The 14,653-nt window shown below is 43.5% G+C and overlaps 1 protein-coding gene across 8 annotated transcripts in view; it reads right to left on the reverse strand.

Annotated features, from left to right (window-relative positions):
- Positions 1–1,659: 1,659 nt before the first annotated feature.
- Positions 1,660–14,653, reverse strand: part of SYT16 (synaptotagmin 16) — a 113,488-nt gene continuing 100,494 nt past the window's right edge. For 6 of the 8 annotated variants that reach the window (XM_068947357.1, XM_068947355.1, XM_068947356.1 and 3 more), the window contains one exon: positions 1,660–2,462. In XM_068947357.1, the coding sequence (XP_068803458.1) occupies positions 2,149–2,462 (314 nt within the window). In that variant the 3' untranslated portion in view covers positions 1,660–2,148. Of the gene's footprint in view, positions 2,463–5,576; positions 5,740–14,653 lie in introns of all 8 variants that reach the window. The other 2 variants (XR_011141701.1, XR_693529.2) reach the window with 1 other exon arrangement.

The raw sequence follows: 14,653 nt of genomic DNA on the forward strand, positions 1-14,653 counted from the left end.
CTGTTGATAATTCAGCAGCTTTAACAGTGCAGTCAGAAATGTATTTGTTCGCTCAATTATATTTGGGTTGGATCCTGCTTTGTAGTGCAAAGCTCCAGTAGTGCAAAGCAGGTATTTTGCCAGCTTATTCAGGCAGTGGAGGACAACCCTTTTGCATAGGATGCCACCAGTCTCATTGCAATAAAAGATGCTGGATTCAGACAGGTTAGTGAAAAGAATATATAAAACCATGATCTTTAGGACAGTTCATCTCACCCGTTCCACGGGTCTTTCTACATGCAGACAGTTCTCACTTGCTGGACTGCCCTGTTTGAAGACAGACACAGCCTGTGCATCACACCACGTTGTCCCTGCTGCCCACCAGGCGCTGGCTCGCTTTGGTGCAATGCGAACCAGCGCTGAGGCTTATTTCTGGTCAAACACCCAGGGCTAAAATTTGCATTAGTTAGGTTTGCACAGCACTGTAGAAGGGAACGAGGCTGTTGTGGTACAGTGAGAAGTAGAATTGGTTTCAGTTGACAACAACAAAAAAACCCAAGAAATAGTCCAGTATTGAGTGAGTTTTTCAGCAAGATATTTCTTGTGCCTCAGTATCACTGGCATGAAGAAATGCCAGTCTACTCCTAGAGAACATGGGGAACGGGAAACTGGGCAACTAACAGTATTTGAAGCTCTTGGCACCTTACTGCCTACATACAATCACTGCACTAGAGGATTCATGTCCTCTGCTGTCACGTGCAGCTTCACAACAGCTAACAACTGCTAAACTTTCAACAGTCAAGCAGCAGACTTCTCCCCGTCTCTTGACTCCATGACTTCAGCTCACACAGGCAGGAAAAAAGATTAAAATGGAAAAAGGCAACATAGTCTGAAAAGTAACTATATAAATATGTCATCACCTCATCCAGCAAGCCTGCTCCTTGCCCTGTGTCCAGCTAAAGGCAGGAAGAGGACTATTCTTCTCTCATGCTAGCCCAATTGAGCCAGCCCCTCTAGGAGATGGTCCCCTGGATCCTACTTCTTGCCTGTAGCAGAGCTTTCCCCAAAACTATGGTGACACATTGTGGCCCTCTGTAGTGCGCAGTGCCAAAAATACTCCCTTTTCAGATCCCCAGAAGATTTTTACAGGATAGGACATTTGAAGAAAAGCCCTAGGCAAACTGAGTTGTGCTTAACTGAATCACTGAGAAACAATATTTAAAAACTCTCTGTGTCATACTCGCAGAAATGCTTCTCCCAATGAACTTAACTTTTACTAAACAAGATATCGCATGGTCAGGACAATGATGCAGAAAAGAGTGATTTAGGCACAAAGGTGGATATGCAGCTTGTTCTGCTCTCTCTTTTTTTTTTTTCTTTTTTCTTTTTTTTTGGTACTCATGGTGACAGAAGCCACAAACTTCAAGGCGGCAACTAAACATGCATTATATAACCACAATACAAAACTGATGCTAGCTATCTCTCATGCAAACCTATGGCAATACAGACTAACAAGTGCACAGCATACCTAATTAAAAATACTTGTAGTGTTTAGTCCTAATGAATAATATTAGTTGCTACTATAGGAGAACAACAGTTATGTCTAGGCACTTAAAAGTTGACAGAGAATTCTGTAGTGCTTTCCCATGCTGCCCGAAAAATATATCATCCAGTCTGCAGTGGTATCAAACGTTTATTTCTAGGACTTAGAAACACAATAGTAAAGGAGAGGAAGTGTAAGCTGCATACAGGCTAGACTAATAAGCTATCTGTGCATCAAGAATATTTGCAATCATCATTAACGTGAATATGAGCAAAGAGGGAAGAGAATTTACTTCAGAAGAAAACCGCATCAAAATCAGTCTGTGATGACTGAGCCTATGACAAAACAAGCGAGACAATGACCAGAGAGAGGATTTTGTATATTTTTCCATTGCTTTTCCCAATGGTTAGTTATTTGGATGTGGTAAATGCAGGAAAAACAAGAACTAAACATGCCTCCCAGGCATCACCACCTCTAACCACGACAGCTGAGGCTGAAAAGTCATGTTAAAGCATACATGACCTGTCGGAGCTCAGCCCTTGCCACGGGGTAACTGTTTCCAGCTGCCTGAGAAGGAGGGAAGAGCAGCCCACAGTCCCAGGACCCGTGGGGTACCCTCGTAACTATTAGGATTCCAGCAGCGTATGCCACCTGCAGACCTGCATCCCCTTCGTTTCCTTCATTTCCTGCCAATGATTTTGTTCTTCTTCCCCGCTGCTGTTCTGACCCATAGAAATCCAGCCAATCATCTCTTTGCGTTTCATGCTGCGTCTGTTGTATATGGAAATCATGAGCGTGACATCGGACAGCTGGAACAGGGCAACCTGGAATATGAAAGTTTCCTTGTATACAGGGTTGGGCTGTCCTCGACGGATGGAGGTCTTGCAACGAGACATCTCCTGGCCCACTGAGTTGAGCAGACAGAGCTTTCCATAGGTGTCTAGGACAAAACAGAGGAAGAAAAATTCCTGGCATAGATGACAGACTAAACGAAAGCACCAAGCAGCCAAAAAACACCCAAAAAACTCCAAGCAGAACAGCTTTGTCTGCATAAGCACTAAACGATGGATGAGAACAGAATTGGACTGCTCTCCTTGGTAAAATCCATGGAATGAGGAGCAGCAGGTAAAACACCTCTTGGATTTCCTCATATTTAGCTAGGGAGAAGAAAGGAAGGAAACTGAGATGCATGGTTTGCCCCTACTCTCTTGTAAAAAAGCCGGATATCTGGCTCCCAAACCTAGCAAATCTGTCAAAGACTAGTCAAAAATCTGAGTATCTCTATAGATTCTCCGCATCAAATGGCATATCTGCACCTTCTTCTGCTCTTCCTCACAACATAGCTTCATGGGAGCTGTCTTACCAGGGCCTCCCTTGGCTGTGCTTACCTTTCAGTACTTTCCTTTGGAAGGAAGCCTTTATGACCTATTATTTAGAACAGCAAACAAAAAGGGGCCTGGAAAAGACAGAGGGGAAATCTGCATATACAGTGAAATGATTTGATCTCATACTAAGGTTTCAGGGCCTGTTCCAAATTCTCATCTTACTTTTTTGTTGGACTCAAGGTCAATTCTATTCACAATTCAAGCCAATACAAGGAGTAACAATGATTAGGTGATACAAGGAAGTGATGGTCCATTCCAGACTTCCAGTAAATCCAGCCTTGAAACTCTTGCTCCATCCTGTATTAACTACCTCACCTTCACTACTAATAGAGCATTCGTAGGCAAAGCCTTGTGCTACCACTGCTCCACAGACTCAGCTCAGCGTAAGTTTTCAGCTTCACTCTGTGCGCAGTGGTAGCAGATCACTTGGTTAGAAAAGTCTCACTCTAACCCTTAGTAAATCTGCATCCGAGTTTCTGAGAGTGATTACTATTTCAGAGTGTGCTGAAGACAGGAAACAAATAACAAGCCACCGTCTCTTGTCTACAGCACGTCTATCCTTTTCTGTTCCTGATTGATGTGCTATTTTACGCACTTATCTGCTGAGCAACACAAGGTGTGAAATTACACTTCAGGTGTGAAAACACTTCTGCGTCTCAAAAGCAAGGCTCTCCGCTCCTCAAACTGTTCTACTGAAAAAGCTGTCAGGAGACTGACAATCGAGGAGCAAATTGTGAGTCTGCACAGCTGTACAGCTATCGAGTTACTGCAGAGAAAGCTCAGTCCAATCATTAGCTAGTGGTGCCAATTTGGCACCCGGCACCCAGCGTAACATTAGAGATGAAGTAAATCTTGCCAACAAAGACCTACTCGTTAGACAGAAAAGCAGAGCAATTTCAGGCTTCGCTCTGATATGAAATAGTTTGCTGATTGTAGCTGGGAAGGAAAGAACCACTTCAAACCCAGACAAAGCAGAGTTCAGGCTCTAGGTACTTTACCAAGAGGTGGACCTAGTTCCCACAGTAATATTCACTTTTGGTAACACTGAGAGAGATTGAATTCTACTACAACTTCAGACTCATCAGAAACAAAAAACACAACAGAAGACTCTCCTAGCAACTGAATGTGAAACCAAGCAAGATAACTAACAGATGCAATTTCCTACAATACTTGCAGAGATGGCACTTGGCAATGACACACCATAACATGCATTAGAAGTATTTCTCATGCGGCGGTTTTGGTTAGAGGCTGCTGAGAACTCCCTGGAATTAAAATTAAGTGAGGACAGGGGTTTTATGGATTTTTTTTTTTAATGTATTCAGCCTTTTTTGTGAGGAGGGGATTTCAAAATACTGAAGAATTTCAGCGAGACTGATTTTGAAACACAATCAATTGGCTAAATTAGGACAATTCCCTGTTTAAATTTCACAGCTTGTTTCTTTCAAATTGAAATCTCACATTTTCTACACACTTTGGATACATTTTCCAAACCATTTGTAGGCAGAAAGCTGAAAGGGTTCGTTTCTGCAGTCACACAGGAGAGGCGAGTTCTGGGACACAGGAATTCATGGAAAGGAGAACCCTTCTGTTTGCTCCTGGCCCAATACCTCATCCATTCTCTAGGTACGTCCTTGGTCTCTTTTCCCTTTCCCCACTGCTGTCTGAAAATTGTTTTGCTGAGGGTGAGGTCTGAATGGGTATTTGGTTGGGATCAGAGAAGGAAAAGGGGCTAGGAAGAGTTAATAAGGGCAGAGCTGGGTATGGAGCAGCAGTGGTAAGGCTCTGCCCTAGGCAGGAAGGGGCAGAGGGAAGTCACGGGTACCAGAAGCCCCTGAACTCCTCTGCAGCTCCCAAGAGGGCATCCCCAGCTTTGCTGGGGCAGCAGACAGACAGAGCGGAGAAGCAGCACACAGCCAGGAACTGCTAGCATATGCTCTCACTGACATACCATCTGAGCACAGGAACTGGCAACCTGACTAACAGCAGATGAAGTACTACTATAGCTCATCTTCCCATCCCACTTGAGGGAACGGTCACCCATGCACGCCTCTATCTGTTTTTCTGAGAAGATGTGGAGAGCACTGAAGTCTAAACTTTCCTCTCAGTAAACCCTGCTATCATCCATCCCTCTTACTGCTGCCAGCACTGAGAGCTCCGGTGGGATTCATCACACCTAACCACAGGCGGCACACATTTGAGCAGTCCCCCTGTAGAGTGAACCAAAACATAGCCAATACCACTAATGAAGCATATGGAATAATTCAGCAGTGATCTAGTAACTCAGGCTATTATTTTAGATGCTTTAGGTTTTAACATTAAAGCAAGTACCACAGCTCAAATCTTATAGGATACTGTTTTGAGGATGGCCTCATCAGTTTTCCAGGTGATGAACAGATTGGTTTCTTGCAGTTATAAAGTCTAGAATGTCACATCCCTGACTGAGGCTTCAACTTTTGCAAGTGAGGAGTAACACAGCTAGCTTTAAAGAAATCCAAGGATTGCATAGATCATGATTTAAACCAATAGAGATCATAATCAGAAAATATGTTTTTTTCTTTAATATACATCAGAATCTGCTAAGTAATTCTGTGTCAAGACCCTGTTTGCAAAGCACCAAGGTCAGCGGGGGTTCTGCAACTATCATCTGGATAAGGTGAGAACATGCATACTGGAAGGAGACTAAGCTCAACGCAGAGCCAGTACCAGGAGCCTCGGTCATCCCCATGTAAACATAGACACAAAAGCGGTGCAGGTTGCAACAGAATCAGGCTGCTATTCTTCTTAAATATATTCCACTGGGTGCATTTTACCAGCCAAAAGAATCAAGCTTGCCTGAACAAAAATAAAAGAGTAGGTGTGGGTAATATATTTAGCAGCTGAAATTTACTTTGCAGAGCTGGTGCCTATGAGGCAGAGCTGTTATTCTGTTTCACTAACTAAATTTTAAGATTGTGTCTCACCCATTGTGCTCCTACAGCATCTTTCTAGGTGTCTCATTGGAAAATGCTTCCTAGCTCACCTTGTGGTCCACCCTGGTCCTTCAAGACAGAAAAGTTCTCCTCTTTGGCTGACTTTGCCAAACAAAACCCGTCCTTGGATACACGGTGAGATTAGTGGAACTACGACAGGGACGAACTTGCCTATCTGCTGAGGAACGCATGTGTGAGAGCATCTACTCGTTATGAAGGCAAACATTTTCCATTTAATTACATGTTCAGATTCAGTAATTGCCTCATTACTGTGGTATCTCAGCACTTTACACTCTTCAGTGTATTTACTTTCATGCTACCTCTGTCAAGTACAAAAGAAAAAGTGAGACCTATAAGGCTTATATTCTTTAAAACGTGGAAGTGCTCACCTTCCAGATAGGCACCTATCTGGCTGACATGAAAAACAGCCTCTAAATATCTGAAAATGTCTGAGAATATGAAACTTGTCCACGGTTACACAAAAGGCTGCAAAGCAGCAGGAACAAAGTCTAATTTTGCCAAGACCAATTTTAGCACCACTTCCTCCGAGTTCTTCCTTTTCAGATAGACTTTGGAACAGAAGTTCTTGTTACAGAACATTTTTGCTTTAAACTCATCTTTCATCTCTGGGACAAGTGGCCAGATGAAAGTTCATGTACACATAAAATATCAACACCTCCGCCATTTAATACCAGAGTGAAAAGTACTAAATCAAGGAACGCTGCAAGAAGCCAGACACATTTTGGGCTGGTGCTGCACAATCTTACTACAGAGGTTTGGCCAAACATCTTCTCATGCAGACTGCTTCGTCTCCATCAGCACTGCTCCAACCATAAAACATTTCTTCAGAGCTCATCTGCAGAGGCAATCAGTTTATCTGCGATTCTTCTAATGACCCATTTCGGTCTTTATCTATCTAAGCGAACTAACTCATAATGGCCACTCAGGGGAATAATCAACTATAATTTATGTGTTCCTGTTTTTGGAGCAAGGAGCATAGCGTGAGTTCTGCTTTCATTTACCCTGAGCTCCACAGTTATCAATAAAGCTGACCTGTGAATAAAAACACTGCAATACTAAACTGTCCAACCCCACGCTTGATTTTATATTTAGAAAGGAAATAAACAACCAAAGACTCTTGACCTCTTGGTCTGTGGACTGCAGAGTATAACGCAGTGCTGTATGGACTTCCCTGTTTTCCCTCTGGGCAAGCTAGCTCATTTCCAAAAGCAGTATAACCATGTCAGCTTGCTGCAATCCAGACTAATAAGACCTGCAATAAAACATAGCCTTGGGCCTACAACTTAATCTCACCCAGCTGGCAGGCCCATGCTCCTAGCCTACATAATAAGCAGCAGCATGGCTTGGCAAACCAGGCCCAGATCCAGACTCTGTGGGTTTTTTTGCAGCACAATTCAATGCAAGGTAGAGAGATACCTTAACTACTCTGACTGACCTGAGTCCCAGAAGACTGTTGCTACATTAATGCATGGCTTTACTTGCCCAGTTAAACCTGCAGTGGGGCAAAAATACTTTGAACCTGGTTAACTGCAGCCATAGACATGTATCAAAGAAAGAGTGTAAAGGAGAATTAGACTCAAACTTTTGTTTTCAATCCCACATTGTGAAAATTTGGCTTAGGCCAGAGGCAGCTTGTGGCCTACTCTATTTACTATTTAAGAGCTGGGAGCTGCCTACTGGGAGCTGCTCTGTGGATCCAACTTTTTTCCCCCATTCCACCAGGTCTCTTCCACACAGGTCTGCTCTCCCTTGGCTGGCAGCTCGCGTGGAAGGGAGAGGCTGGGATCGGGCAGTCTTGGCAATGTGCGAGCCACACGAGAGCAGATGAGCAGCGCCTTTAATTTGAAACGCAGCAGAAAGGAGCACATTGTTCCCTGGAAGAACCATTTGGACTCAGGGGAGTAGACTGCCAGCATACGTGATCTGTTTTGTGCAAGGTAACAGCCTGCAGAGGGGCAGGAGACCAGAACTGCCTGGGAGGAAGGCCCAGGTCTTGCAGCCGAGCAAGGCAGCTTCTGGAGAGCCTCCAAGCTTGGCTCTCCTACAACACCTCGTGCCCACTAAGTTTTATAGCGACAACCCTCATCTGACTTCACCTGGGACAGGCATCAGGCAGCAGAACCAGCTGCCCACAGCATGCTTCGCTCGCTGCACTCTCCAGCCCCGAGGACATTTAGAACTTTAGTCTGCACTTATGCAGCTAAAGCATAATACAGATACCTCTCCAGATGTACAAGGTGTCTGTCCTGTTATGAGGGCAAACCATATTCAGCACTTCATACAAAGCATAGCAGGCTTTTTGCTTAGCTGCTGGCCTCGGAGAGGGGTGGGAACAATAACCAAGAACATACCAAAAAGCATTAATGCACGGCTTCACAGCAACAGAAACACTGCTGCACACAATGCAAAGGGTGCTCAAGCCTGGCTTTTCTCAACTACAGCAGTGGTGCCCACAGGCATGGCTTTATTATACAGCCTGTCATCAGGTCTCCCGCAAACGCTGTTCTTCAGTCACTGCAGATTTGCATTAAACATTCAGCTCTGAAAGACGTTTGGAATTACCAGAGTTCTACTCTGGGAGCATTTGCTTTGTTTTCTGCTTATTTGGGGAGGGGGAAATTCTTGTTTACTGCAGTGGGAGTGAGGGAGGCATCGCCACACACTCCGCTTCAAATACACTCCTTTGATTCAGAAATATCTTCACTTTATACACTGCAAATGTAACATACATTATACTTCTCATAGACTTTTAGAAATGCAAAACTATTGAAAAATTTACTGGAAAATTGCAAGCTATCGCTGGATGTACAATTATCACGGAACATCCCACACCAAAATCTCACAATTGCTCCCTAAAAGTCCATTATTCTGTGACTCAGTTTTCTGAGCCTAACCAATCTCAGGTCTCACATACAACGGGAAGAGCTGTAGCAAGTCAGTCCAGCCAGTCCAACAGCAGCCAATACCAGACGCCTTAGTAAGTCTATACAAATAAGGCATATACTGATTCTCTCCAAAAATACTCTCCCAGTCTCCAGTGATTTGACTCAAAAGCTTCCTCGGCCTGAGGCAGTGTCTGTTTTAATAGCCCTCAATGGATTTTTCTTCATGAACTTGTCCACTGTCGTACTGAACTCAAGTAGACTTTTAGCATCCCCGATGTTCTGCAGTGAGGACCCCGACAGCTTAAGTACACATTGTCTGAAGAGCTGTCTCCTCCTCTTCCAAACCTGCTACCTCCTAGTTTCATTTTATGACCCTTTGTTTTTGTATCAGGAGAGACAATGAATAACCGTTCCCAATTTACTTTCTCAACGACGCTTAGGATTTCACAGACCTCTGTGAAATCCTCCCCCATCTCTCTTTGTCATAGCATCATAGGAGTCACAGTCTCTTCAGTTGTTGCTTGCATGGAAGCTGTTCCCATGCCCCTGATCGTCTCTGTTGCTCTTCACTGTATCTTTCCACTTCTGCCTTATTTTTTTGGAACAGAGGAAGCCAGAACTGCATATGATAGTCATTATGCAGGTGTGTAGGTATTTAGTGACATAATGGTATTTTTCATTTTGTTCTCTGTTCATTCCTAACATTTGATGTGCTTGATTTGCTTTTTTCACTATTGCTGCTGATCCTTGGGCGGACATTTTCCAGAAGGTATCTACTATAAGCCTAGTATCTCACTCCTGACGGGCTCAGAGACCATCCACATTAAGTTTTAACTCCACCCCCACCTCCATGCAATACCTTACGTTTATCCACACTTCACCTTCCCTTTCATTGCCCAGCTGCTCATTACTGTGACATCCCTCGCAGCTGGCTTCATCTTCACTATCCTGAACAAAACCTTTTCAGCTTATCTTATTGTAAGTTTATTCAAGGCATATTCAAGGATGGAGAATAAAAAGATACAGAAGAAGTGGTCCAGTACAAGCTCACCGTGACACAGTGATAATTACTCAGCAGTGAGTAATTGCCCCAGCATCTCCACTGCTCTGTCAACCAAGCTCTCTAGACTGAATCCATCCCAGCTCATCCTGGGGCTGGTCCCCCTTTTATAACTGATGAGATGAGAGTATGAATTAAAAAGCTTTAACAGCTCAAGCAAGCTCACTGTTCAGTGCCAGCTATGCCAGTTAAAAGTTAATTTTTTATTCAGCTTCCTGGTCTGAGCGTGGGCAATTACAGAAATTAACCTGTGCCTTAGTTCTCCAGGTAGGAAACAAGGATAATAAAACTTTACTTTCCCCACACTCAGACAGCAGAAGAACAAATACCACATAAGTACCCCAATTTTTCCACATGACCGTCTTCTGTGCTTCTTGGCCTTGCTATCTGTGGCTCAGGTAGTTGTTTGTCTTCAGATAAGTCCTTCCTTCAAGAATTTCTCCTGTTCCCAACAGAAATTCTGATAGCACGTTCTCTCCTTCCTGTCTTTCTCAGTGTTAATGCTATTGTATTTGTTTAATGGGGTTAATATGCTGCTGGTATAATAATGATCATGTACGGACGTAATTATTATGTGCAATTAATTCTGCAGCTGCTGAAAAGCTTGTAGGATCTTTCTTAGACAAGGGAATATCTTTACAATAGTCCTTCTCAAATTGCATTACACACAGACATAACGAAATGCAAAAGGGGAAAGAACGAAGACTGTGGATCAGAGGACAGAGTTGCACCCAGCAGAGCAGCAGATGAAGGTTAAACACCATTAAGGCAGAGACCATCTCTGTTGTGCGTTTATGCACTGACTAGCACAAATGATTCCCGGTCCCTAACTGCAGTCCCAAGGTACTACGTACTACTATCATGCAAATAGTATGTAACTTGTTATAAATTTTTGAAGATATATCTGCCAGTGTTGTTGCTTCTCTTGTTACCTTCTTTAAAGTAAACATCTTTTAAATGAACACGTTGGCTTTTGTTCTTCTAAGAAGATACAATATCACAGACCAGAATATGAACCCTTACGAAAGCGAAAAGAGGTTCATGATTTTTACAAGGACTCAAGAGAATTAAGTGCACAGCATGCAAGTCATTAGCACTAAAATAACTAGTGTCCTCATTTAGCAAAACTGTAGACGCTTTTCTGCATGAAGCTTTTTGGCATATTCTGATAATTTACAGTCCGATGCGGCAGCCATACTTCTGAGTGCTCTTAGGTGCTTTGAGTGATAACAGATCTGTTCGTGTCATCAGGGATTGCAGATTCCTGCAACTCAGCCTGTAACTCAGCATGTTCCCCGGACAACTCCTGGACACCTGTCTTTGACCAAACTATCCTGAAATCCCACATACATGACCTGAAGAGAAGACATTGCCTGAAAGATTCAACTCTCTGCAAACTGCCCAGTTGTTTCCTAACCCTACCATTATGCATGTAAGCACTGATGACTTTGATATTTAACTGACTCAGCTCAACTCTCTGCATCCCATTTAAAAGCTAAAGTGAAGCATAAGATGTGTCCATGAAAAACTGAGACACATGCACAATCCCCCCACCTCCAATCTTTCTTTTCTTCTCCAGAAAAGCATCTCTTTCAGCTGCTGCAGTCTCTACCACATTTAATCACCAGTGTCCAAGCCCAGCTCCTGCTTCAGCACACAATGAAATCCCTGTGCAAGGACGCAGGAGCTGAGGAGGGAGCCCGCACGCTGCAGGAGATGTTGAGCTCTGCTGTGCAGAACCACATGCAACAGGGAATGAGGCATGGTAGGAATGGTGCCATGGGGCTGAGACAGGACCACAGAAAGGTACCCTGCGGGCTGTGTGCATGTAAGCTGGGGAAGGGGGCAGATTTTGCCCACTGCTCTCCCCCAAGCTTCTGCCCGGTGCCACATCACCATAAATACTCTCCAGTCAATGTGCCTGGAGCCGAACGGACCTCAGACAAGGCAGAGGGTGTAAAGTAAAAATCTTCGTCTTCTGCCACCTGACTCCTCTCAGTCTTTTCACAAACGACTGCCCCGAGTAGCATTCTAGGCTTGGCATTTAAGTGTCCCAAAGCACTATTATGCCTGAAATCCCCATGATGCTTTCAAAGAAATAAATCATTCCCCTCAGAGCCTCAAACAACAGAACTGGAGGTAGGAAGTATCAGAGAAAACACAAGGGCTATTTTCTCACCCTCCAGAACGGGAGACAGCAGTTTTAGTTTTCACCTAGTGACAGACTCTTATTGAACATCTCATTCAGCTACCAGCATGTTTCAGACAGTAACAGTTGGCCCTCACAGCACCCCTCTGCAGCGCCTGCAGGAGTTACCAGCAAAATTGTCTCCCAGCATCTGAGACAAGTGCTGGGGTTTCTTTGATTTTTTTTTTCCTCCTTCTTTTTAACTTCTTTCAGTTTCTGCTTCACTGCGTTTTCTTCTGCTCACTACACTACCGGGAATTTTACAGGTACCTAAGGACAATGTAGAAAGAAAAGAACAAGGTGACTGAGAAAGAGAAGCAGGTTGTGACAGACTGAGAACTTCCCTGTAATAATTTATGAATTCCTGTGCTTCACCTCAGAACTGGTCTAACACAGATACATCATTGGTTTGGTAGCACAGAAGTTGGTCTGGATACCGCAAGGATATGAAGGAACAACTCAAGATAGCCTTAGCAGTGGAGAACTGTTAGAAAGCAATGTCAGGACTATTAGCTGGAAAGGCTGATACAGATTTTGTCCAGCCTATCGAACAGATTTAACTAAGTTTACCTGAAACCCCACAAAAACAGACAACAGAAAATTCAGGCAGGATTTAAAATGAAAACTCTCTCCAATGCCTCCTTTGCTCATATATTGTCTCTGCTCTCTTCTCATCAATAAAGAGGCAAAATGCTCAGCAGGTTGAAAGATGCTCTCAGCCTGCTGCTGCATCTCCTGTGCACCCATCAGCTATAAAAGTTGAATGAGATGTGTAATCAAGGCAACTAAACCTTCCCATGTTGAAAGCTAACCTGAGTGCGTGTGGTTAATTTGCCAAACCCTATCCCCACCACAGGCCCAGGACGGACAAAATTCTCCATGACTCACCAACAAAGACTTACAGGGCTGTTCATCTTAATGCAACACACAGAGCTACACAACAGGCACCCAGAAAGTCTTAAGAGACATTTATCAGCAGGACACTAATAAATGCCAGTAATTTGATCATGACATTGAAGGCACTGTTTGCATCCAGGATGAGGCTAAGGAGGAGGCCGACTCTTTGAGTTCTCTGCAGTGAAGACATTTTGTTTATGGGGTAAGAGTGGCAACACTACTGATGCTGGACCCAGTTACCAGAAGAGTTGTGCAGGGTCTTATTTAAGAATGAAAAAGCTGCATAATATTGACCTTCAGACAGAAGAAAGACAAAACTCCAAGACCACAGACAGGTATGTGAAAACACACCAGAAAAACTTCAGCAAATTAACTAGGATGTATATTCTGTCTATTTTCATTTAGTTTCTGAGAGTAAAACCTTAGAATGTATCACTCTGCAGTGTATATAAACATGCTTAAGCTTGCTTGTTAGAGCATGTGGTAAGACCCTCGACTTGGCCTACCTTTGCTTTAAATTGACCAAAAAGGTCTCGGCTTGAAACCTTTTAAAAGAATACATAAATGCAAGTAAGAACAAGTCTTTAAGTAACCCATACAGATACCTAAGTTGCTACGGCTAATACCAGACTGGCTAGGGCTACACAGACTTTGGCCATGTCTTTGACTGTTTACATAGACTCATCCTTAATTCTTGAGGGACTGGCTGACCACACAGATTATTTCTGCAATATATTCAAGTAATGCAATGTAAATTTAAGTTTTCATGTCTATATACTGAAATATTACATGACTGTTTTGCTCTATCTAGGCCAAAGAGCACAGCATCTTGCAAAAGCCATCGTACCACTTTGCAAGCTGTAGATACTAGGCCAAATCTAGTGAACGTAAGGAGCTGTCAAAGGCTGTTACCTCTGACAGACAGGCAACTACATCACAAAAAATAAACACACCAACAAGCAAAAAATGTTATTTCACGTTGTCATGTGTTGCTAACTTCAGCCAGCAGGCAAAAGGACAAGATAACGTGAACACAGAGCTGCTATTACACCCCGAAGGAGGCACCCTAGCAACAAAGCACTTTGGCTGCATGACTCCATCTATACCATGGTCATTAGCACCATCCATGCACCGTCCTTCCCATGGACTAACTACAACTCAAGCATTAAACAAACTTACTGCAAGGCAATTCCTTTTTTTTTTTTTCATTCAACTTTTGGAGTAAAGGGGATTCAACTACTGGGACCCAGGAGAACTACTTTCACATTTTCTTTCTCCAAAAGTCTTGCCTGTGTGGCTGTGGGGAACTCACAGCTGCAAGGTCCCCAAAAGGCCCAAAGTACTAGATCAATGCTCAGCAGGAGCCAAGTAGAGCCCGGAGAAACTCCTAGGGGAACTAGGCAGGGCCTCTGCAGGTCACATGGCAACACAGAAGCATTTGAAAAGTGCTTCTTTCTTTCTTCTTATGAATCTGATGTGAATGTCTCCTGTGATTTGGGTCTGCACCTATAAAAGGGAAGTATATTAGCACTTTTCCCCTTCATCAGATGTTTTAAAGGTAAATGCAATAAAGAAGGCATTCAGAAATTACTGTCCTGTTGGCTATTCTTGCATGATTTCCTCCATTTACACAGTAAGATTTACCAATGCACGAGTTAGAAACAATGTTTTCAACTGTCAATCACATACTCTGCAAGGAAACCCAACTCATAAATGTCATAACTGA

Source organism: Struthio camelus, chromosome 5, assembly GCF_040807025.1.
Source record: "Struthio camelus isolate bStrCam1 chromosome 5, bStrCam1.hap1, whole genome shotgun sequence".
NCBI lineage: Eukaryota > Metazoa > Chordata > Aves > Struthioniformes > Struthionidae > Struthio > Struthio camelus.